Source organism: Tasmannia lanceolata, unplaced genomic scaffold (assembly GCF_043159265.1).
Source record: "Tasmannia lanceolata isolate RefF3 unplaced genomic scaffold, GAP_Taslan_0.1 ptg000012l, whole genome shotgun sequence".
Lineage (NCBI taxonomy): Eukaryota > Viridiplantae > Streptophyta > Magnoliopsida > Canellales > Winteraceae > Tasmannia > Tasmannia lanceolata.
In genome coordinates, this window is record NW_027518689.1 from 50,404,710 (window position 1) to 50,414,213 (window position 9,504).

Here is a 9,504-nt window from a genome sequence, read left to right on the forward strand (position 1 = left end):
AAACACGTCTTTTCCAAGACAGTGTACTTGATTTCATATTCCAACATTTTCTTACTGATGTAGTAAATGGGCTTTTCTTTCTTAGACCCTGTCTCCTGCTGAGTAATCATACAACCCATTGATGTATCCGTGATGGACAAATACATCAACAACGGTTGACCAGGAATGACTGGGGATAAGACAGGAGGCAAAGACAAACACTGCTTGACATTTTCAAACGCTTCCTGACATTCTTCATTCCATTTCTTGGAGGAATTCTTTTTTAATAACTTGAAGATGGGTTCACACGTCATAGTTAAATGAGATATGAATCTCCTCAAATATTGCACTTTGCCCAGGAATCCACGAATCTGCTTTTCTGTCTTTGGTGGTTGCATTTCTTGGATAGCCTTGATCTTCTGAGGGTCCACTTCGATTCCTCTTTCACTGACCATGAATCCAAGCAACTTCCCTGACGTGACCCCAAATACACATTTATTAGGGTTCAAGCAAAGCTGAAACTTTCGGATTCGCTCAAAGAACTTTCTCAAAGCGACTGTATGCTCTGGCCGAGTCCTGCCTTTGACAATCATGTCATCTACATAGACCTCGACCTCCTTATGAATCATGTCATGAAGAAGAGTAGTCGCAGCTCTCTGATAGGTGGCACCAACATTCTTGAGACCGAACGGCATCACTCTGTAGCAATACGTCCCCCACTGAGTAATGAATGCCGTCTTCATCATGTCCTCAGGCGCCATTTTGATCTGGTTATACCCTGAGAATCCATCCATAAAGGATAAGAGTGCATGTCCAGCGGTATTGTCAACCAAGAGATCAATGTTCGGAAGCGGAAAATCATCTTTCGGACTTGCCTTGTTCAGATCTCTGAAATCGACACACATCCTGACTTTTCCGTCTTTCTTAGGCACCGGTACAATATTTGCAAGCCATTCAGGGTACTCAACTACTTCGATGAATTTTACTTCGAGTAGTTTCTTAACCTCATCATGAACTTTCAACTCCCATTCTGTTTTAAGTTTCCGGAGTTTTTGCTTCTTAGGCTTGATGCCCGGGATTAGAGGTAATTTGTGTTGGACAATGTCCTCGCTCAATCCCGGCATGTCGTCGTAAGACCAAGCAAAAACCTCCTTAAACTCTTTTAGCAAGATGATTAATTCTTCGCGCTCTTCAGGAGATAAAATTTTGCCAATCCGTATCTCCCGAATTAAGGTTTCATCACCTATATTTACAGTTTCAATTTCCTCTTCAAGTGGTTTAGCTCGGCGATTCTCCTCTTGTTGAATCATATATTTGATTTCAAGAGGAGTTTCGTCGGCTACCTCATTGGATGGGGAGTCTTGATTCTTATTATTAGTTATTTGATCAGGTTTAGAAGCAGAATCAGTAGAAGAGACAAGTACAGGAATGTAAGCAAAGGAGTCTTTTATTTCATTAGAATCAATGATTACATCAGTAAAATAACCCACACCGGGCTTTACAGACTCTGAAACAGAATGAAAAAATAAGTCGACATCAGTATCGACACAATGGGAAACATGTACAGACAAAGAATCAACGAGGACGTCCTCAAATTCGGACTCGACGCCACCAAGAATAGACTCGTCACCCACTTCAGAAGTAGACCGGACCTCTATAGTACCTGCATCAAAAGAAAAGTTAGAAATGACAGACTCTGGGACGAACTCAGAAACTGACACAAATTTTGAAACGACTGACTCTTTTGAAGGGACTGGACTATACTGAAAGAATACTTGGGGTATAACCTGTGAGGTCCAGTTATCCAAAGGTCCCCCAGCTGGGGTAATGGAGCTTATTGGGTTTATGAAGGGTGTGTCTCTTCCAATCATTGCCACAACCGATGCCTCAACCTGAAACAAAGAGTCTAGGGATTCTGATTCAAAAATTTCAACCCAATCCGAGTCTTGCTTTTCTAATTCAGCTGTCTCGGCAATCTGCTCAAAGAAAAAGTTCTTCGGCAGTTCATCGGTAAAGAAAATCTCTAGACCTGGCAGCTTCTTCCCAGTCTCATCATACCAAGGCTCAGAAAAACCGTAAAACGGACAATCAGCCCCTTCCCTTCTGAATCTACCATTCATGACCATGCTGAACGGTCCCATTGGAAACTCAACACCCCGGCGGCGGCATGTAGCCCATCTCAACATGTAAGCCTTCATTTCTTGGACTTCCTTTCGAGTAGGCTGATATCCTAACCCGAATAATCCATTTATTGCCCTCATTAATGGCCATTCAGTCAAGCCTTGCAGATTTCTTCCCAGGCCAGTTCCTGGGACATAACCAAATCGTCGCATCATCCTTGCGACATTAACATTGGTGCTTGTTAAAAACATAATTTCCTCCTTCATGGCTTCCGCCATAGTTATAGTAGAGACCTCTAATGAGAATCCAGTCAAGCTGACATCCTTGGCACTTTCATCAACTGATTCGGCAGTTATCTGCCCAATTTCAGGCTCTGGATCTCCCCGTACTGTAATCACCCTGTTATTCCTGACGAATTTCAATTTCTGGTGCAGCGTCGAAGGAATAACTCCGACCTTATGCAGCCAAGGTCGGCCCAGGAGAAGAAAGAAAGAGGTTTTGATATCGAGCACTTGGAATTCGACTTCAAAAGTCTCCCCTCCAATCTCGATCTCAGTGGCCAATATCCCGATCACATCCCTTCTAGTGCCATCGTATGCCAATATACCTTGCTCAGATGGTATGAAATCTGTTGGTTCAAACCCTAAGGTAGTTGCAGTATTTAATGGGCAAACGTTCAAAGCTGACCCATTATCAATCAAGACTTCCGGCACTCTCTTTTTGTTGCAAATTATGGTGATTCGGAGAGGGCGAACATGGTCTCTTCCTTCTGGAGGGAGGTCTTTGTCAGTAAAAGAGAAATCCTGTGAAACTCTTGTCACGGCCACTAAACTGACCAGTTCATCAGGAGTAATCTCAACTGATACCTGGGACGAATTCAGCTCACGAAGCACAACCTGCCTGTGCTTTGGCGACGCCATCAGTAAACCCCAAATGGACACATTGGCTTGTGTCCTTTTCAGCTGTTTCAACAAATTGTCCTCCTCATCATCTAAACTCTGTTTTTGCTTTTGATTCTGATGATCAACCCCTCTTGCAACTTCAGCGGGATTCTTGACTCTGAGCTCAGCTGGCTTGAAGACTCGTCCACCACGTGTGACGTGACGGAGCTCATCACACTGGTCATTCAAGAGCGACAAATCCTCGTCCTCTAATCTTAGAACATAAGGGACTTCTTCGCTGCTCTCTCCCTCTTCAAATTTGAGGACATATGAACATTCGGCAGATTCTGCGGATTCCCCATCTCGAGCAGACAGTACATAAGGCTTCTTATCTTCTGCATCACTGTCTCCCTCTTCCCACCTCAGAACATATGGCTCTTCAGAGATGACAGCACAAATACGAGAGTAATCCAAAACAACTTCCTCGGTAAGGATTGCATAAACATTTGGCGGAGGGGCTGCATGTGTTGGCAAAGGATTGCGAGTGACATTAGGAGCTTCAACAGAAATTTTCTTTGCCTCAATCATGTCTTGGATCTTATGTTTCAAGGCCATACATCTATCAGTCAGATGTCCGACACCCTTATGATACTCGCAGTAGTAATCTTTCCTCCAATACCTCGGGAGAGGATTCGGAGCCTCCCTAGGTTCTAGCAACTCGATCTTCTTGTCCCTCAACAGTTTCTTTAATGCCACTGACAAGGAATATGGCAAAGGATCAAATCGTCTTGGCTCCTTTCTCTCCGGGCGACCTTCACCAAAATTTACTCTCCGTGCTGGCGGAGCAGTATTCATATTATGAACCTCCTTAGGTGCAACCATAGGTCTTTTTCCTTCTCTTGAATCAGAAGGAACTCTCGATCTCAAACCCTTAGACAATGCATCTTCTATCTGGGTTCCCGTCTTGATGAGATGATTGAAATCAAGAAAGTACTGGATGGCCATGTGATGATAGTATTGTGGTGACAGGTTCTTCACCACGATTTTGATTTGCTCCTCATCTGGCAGACGATGAGTCATCTGCGCGGCTTTCCTTCTCCATCTGCGGATAAAGGAAGTGAAGGTTTCATTGTGGCCCTGCTTTAAAGCTTTCAAATCTCTTTTAGTTACGTCGATCCCCTCCTCCATGGAGAACTGCTCGACGAACCTATTGGCGATGTCTTCTAGGGTTCGGATCTCCTCAGATTTCAAGCTCAAGAACCATTTCTTAGCCACCCCAATTAAAGATCTGGGAAACAAGAGAGCAACCTGCTCTGGAGATAAACCATGTTGCTGCAGAAGCGGAAGCACTGACATTAAATGACTTCTAGGACACCCTGTCCCATCATATTTGTCCATGTCTGGCACTTTGAATCTCGGAGGCAGTGTGACTCCTGGATAAATCATAAAGTCTGCCATATTCAGCTTCTTCAGGCCCTGGAATTTTATATTCTCCATCTCTTTAGTCAGCTTGTCTATTCTGTCTGCCATCACTCTTCCCTCATTGTCTCTCTCCAGATGAGGGAGACAAATATGTTCTGCATACTGTTCGTCCTCGATATCATCTTCAACATTCAAAACCGCAGGCCTGGCCATTGCAGGAGGTGGAGGAGGTATTACTGAAGGGTGCTGAGCCACATGCTCTTTGGAGGTAGACTCTCTATCATTTTTCAGACGGGCTATCTCCTCATTCATGTTATTCATCTGCTGAAGCATAGCCTTCATCATCTCACTCATCTCGGCCAAAGCACTTCCAGAGTCGGCCATCTGTGCGATAGGAAATTGGATGGGCGAAGGGATTTCCTGGAGATTGGAGAAAGGTAATGCAGGGGAGGTAAAAGAAATTGGTGAGGAAGAAAAACGACTCAGCCTGGAATCAGCGGACTGACGGGACCAGGTTGATTTTGAAACAAGGATTTTCTTAGGAGCAATGGTTGCTCAATCAAGAATCCTGTAATGGAAATATAAACACTAGATTAAAAATTTGATAATTGAGATAAACTATTCTCATCAAATAATGACAAGAGAAACAGAAAACACACTTTCATTGATAAGAAATTTGGGATTACAATTGATGAAAACATCAGTCTTTGATTTCAATTAGATAAACAGATGATATTTGAAGAAATCAATACGACAAAAAAATATGATAAGGTCTTCAAGGTCTTTCGATACGGGCTCTCTTTCCCTCGGGTTCTTCTGAAAAATCATTCTGCTCGATCTTAGACGATAGAGCAAATCTCTGACTAATGACTTTGTTTCTCCAGGCAGTTACAATAGACTGGATGAGATCAGGAGTAAGTTTCTCGCAAAGAGGAGGAGTTACGATTCTGGGAGGATATGGCTTTCCCGTAATCTGGTAAAGCAAACGCATGGGTGCGTAAAAGGTTGATTTTTCCAAACCCATAAGATATACAAAGGAATATGGGTAAGTACTAGTAATGACCTGAAGGCAGGAATGACTCACCATGTGAAGTTGGTCATGGTCTACATGCTGCAACCAATGGTGCCATTCGTCAATGGATTGGGGTTGGTTGGCCATTGATTGCCATGACGAATGATCCTTAAGGGTATACTTAATGGAATTTTGTGGCTTAAGAATAGTAAGCTTTTCACAAAGCCACAAATAAAGCAGTTTAGCACACCCATAGAAACTATTTTGGACTTTTGAAGGATCAATACGATCTAGTCCTAAGATAGTTTCTGCTAACATAGTAGGAATAGGATTTCTGCCTTTGTTAATCTGGTCTACTATGCCCAGCAAAGCCAATGGGGCAACACGGGGGTCGCCACGAATGATATGGCGAGCAAAAACTCCAAAGATTAAGGCACTACGCCGACAGCTTTGGAAACAGGAGTTAGTAGGGTCATTGTTTTTAGAAAAAATTTCAATAAGGATATGGACCTCTACATGCGTGCCTTTGAAGCAAGGTAAGGCATCAACGATATCATTTTTGAATAACCCGCAAAAGAGGAAATTAGAAGAGCTTATGTTTGCAGGTTGAATCCAGAGTCCTTCAGATGTGATCTCTAGCAAGGCGCACCAATCTTCAAAGATTGGGCAGAGTTCAAAGGAACCGAATCGAAACACATGAAGAATGGGATCCCAAAGCTTTGCAACTGCCTGAAGAAATTTCCAATTTATACCAGATACGCTCAAGTAATTGAACGTGCTTATGAATCGATCAATCATGCTTCGCTCATGCTCACGCGGAAGGGTTCTGATGGCTTCACTTATCCAAATCTTCAACATATTATTCGACATGATTGAAATTGACATTCAGATAAGATAGAGATTATGAAGGAATAAGAAGGACCTTGCAAATGATAAGAATAATTTGACAATCATTTATATAAGAAGGATACGATTGGTGACAATGGATTTTTCATCTATGATCAGAATGATCAACAGATCAGAAAATAGAACACAGTCATGGAATGACAGAAGTAGGTCATAGGCTGGATCTAAATCTGGCGATGAATATTAACTTTACGATCAAGGAGATCAAGATGATAGATCATGGTCATGAGGATAACAAAGGAGCCATCGGCCAGATCTCAAAACGAAACAGGTAGACAACAAATATATGCACAAAATGAATCTATGATACAACACAAGAATGGTTATCCTCCAAAAAAGGATAATAAAATAGATTATGAGCAACAATGACATGTATGGGTCACTGACGAAAGAACGTAAACGCAATTGATCAAATCAGAGATTCCCATTAAGAGTGAACTTTTAAGCTAACTAATACTGAAAATGGGAATCGAAACAATGCAAACTGACTCTAAAGACTAGCAGTCATGCTCAAAATAATTTGGATAAAATCTGGCAGCATAACGGCTATACAGGGAGGTCAGGGTAAAGCAAACTCATGAGGCAATGATAAGATAGGCTCATGGTTATCTAACTTGTAAGCCCAATGGTTTTTACCTTGGCATTCCCATCTTGTTTTGATGATTCCAATACACAAGTGATCATTTATCACTAATGTGTTTGTTTGTCTAAGTTGTAGATCTTGATAAAGTAAGATCAAGGATGCTTGGATTGAAGGCCAAGAAGCCCACATTGGACCACTAATTGGAAGGCTAAAGTCATCAAGCAAGAAGTCATGAAGACTTGAAGACATGAAGAAATTAATATTGAAGACCTTTTTTTTTGTAATTGATCCAAACCTAGATTAGGTTTTTAGAGGCATAATTAAGGTAATCTCACACACCCTAAATAGACAAGTGATTATATTTGTGGAGTTCCAACACCTTGGAACCCTCATAGCAATCCCATCTTGGTTGAGAACTGGAAGCCCAAAAACAGAATTGAAAATCTGCTCTGCATAGGCTTCTCGGAACTCCGAGAGGTTTTCTCGGAACTCCGAGAGGTTTTCTCGGAACTCCGAGAATTATTCTCGGAACTCCGAGAAATGGTCCAGTAGACTTTTTCCAATTTCTGTGTGGCTTCTCGGAACTCCGAGAATTCTCGGAACTCCGAGAATTATTCTCGGAACTCCGAGAACACTCCAACGGTCTGAAAAAGAGCCGTTTGGAATTTTGCTGGAATTACCGTAATGCCACTGAACGGTCATATTTTGTTTTTCCTATAAATATGGGTGTTCTAAACATACAAACTATCAATCCTAACACTCTTAAACCTCATTTGAATACCCAAGAGTGAATCAAGCTTCAATTGTGCCTCTCATCACCAACTCTAGGATTTGGATCATAGGCTCTCAATTGTACATCTTTTATAACCCTTGTGAAGGGATTTTTTAGTTCTTTCTTTCATCTTTCAAGATTTGTATTCGGGCGAGTATTCGGAGAAGCGGAGCCCTTTTTTCTCCGTGGTGAGGATTGCCACCAAGGTTAAAGCAATTGTAATTGGCACCGATCTTCGCCAAGGTTAAGAAGATCAAATAGTGAAGCCATCAACGGGTTTGGTTGGTGGAGTGGAGTAGGCCTCGGGTTTGAGGACCGAACCACTTTAAATCTCGGGTGCACTCTTTCTATCTCTTTGCTCTTTCATTTGCATTGCACCATTAGATTTAACTTGTATGCTTAAAATATTGTTTTTGATCTCTTAATCGGTTTAAGTTTTTCAAATTGGTAAATTCTAGTTTTCTTAAACAACCGCATTCTCCCTCCTCATAGTTGCCATTTCTATTATAACTTGGGACCCCCTATATCGGATTTTCACTTGGTATCAGAGCCTTGGCTCTTAAAAGATTTTAAAATTTTTGTGAAAGTTATTTCAAAATCTAACTAGGGAAAGATTTTATTTGGCAACTTCTAATTGTGAAATGGCACACCAAATTGGAACCGGACTTCCGGAAGGCCATTCCACAACTAGACCTCCTTTCTTCAATGGGTCAAACTATGGACATTGGAAAACAAGGATGCGCATCTATCTTCTTTCGATAGATGTGGAACTTTGGTACATTGTTGAAAATGGATACAATGTACCTTCCAATCCTTTTGAAGAATGGAATGTGGAAGAGAAAAGGCAAGCAAATTTGAACTACAAAGCAATAAATTCCTTGTTTTGTGCCTTAGCTACCGAGGAGTTTAATAGAGTTGCTCTTTTTGATTCCGCCAAGACTATTTGGGATACCCTTGCAACTACCCATGAGGGAACATCACAAGTCAAGGATTCCAAAATAAACTTGTTAAAGAGCAAGTATGAAATGTTTAGAATGAGTCCAAACGAGAGTATTTCGGAAATGTATACTCGTTTTTCTATTATTTCTAACGAACTAGCTAATCTTGGTAAATCTTATCCTAACGATGAGCTTGTGAGTAAGTTACTTAGGTCTCTTCCTCCCCATTGGGATCCAAAGGTGACCGCGATTCAAGAGTCAAAAAATCTCAAGACGCTAACCATAGAGGAGCTTGTAGGATCTCTCATCACCCATGAGATGCTCCTTACTAGCCGACAAGAGGAAAAGAAGCCAAAGGAGAAGGAGAGGGAATTTAAATCCCTAGCACTCAAGGCTTCCAAGGAAGACTCATCAAGTGAAGCGGATAGTGACGAAGAAGAAGCTTTACGAAGATTCAAGAGCTTGTGGAGAAAGAAGCATAAGAAAGATAAGAAAAAGAAAGGAGAAAGTGATGTTGATGGAGCCTTAAGATGCTTCAATTGCAAGAAGATAGGACACAAAAGACCGGATTGTCCACTTCTAAAATCAACTTCCTCTAAGTACAAGGGTAAGAAGGATTGGAAGAAGCATAAGGCTCTTGCCGCCGGTTGGGATGCGTTAAGCACATCGGGCAAAAGCTCAAGTGAAGGGGAAGAAAATAAAAAAGATGATCTTTGCTTCATGACATTCGCCCATGAAGTTGAGGTAAACTCTAACCCCTCATATTCTTCATCTAGTAGTAAAAGTGATAGCATACCTTATGATGAATTATGTGAAACCTTGCATACCCAAATTTCCAAAAACAAAGTTCTAAAAAAATCCATTTTAAAGTTAGAAAAAGAACTTGAATT

At 41.5% G+C, this 9,504-nt stretch overlaps 1 protein-coding gene across 1 annotated transcript; it reads right to left on the reverse strand.

The window, feature by feature from the left end:
• Positions 1 to 1,633: 1,633 nt before the first annotated feature.
• On the reverse strand, positions 1,634 to 4,715 carry LOC143888921 (uncharacterized). The gene is made up of 4 exons (XM_077393301.1): positions 4,152 to 4,715; positions 2,613 to 4,061; positions 1,767 to 2,525; positions 1,634 to 1,642 (listed from the first exon to the last, which is right to left on the reverse strand). The coding sequence occupies exons 1-4, from the start codon at positions 4,713 to 4,715 to the stop codon at positions 1,634 to 1,636; spliced, it is 2,781 nt and encodes a 926-aa protein (XP_077249416.1).
• Between the last annotated feature and the right edge of the window lie 4,789 nt (positions 4,716 to 9,504).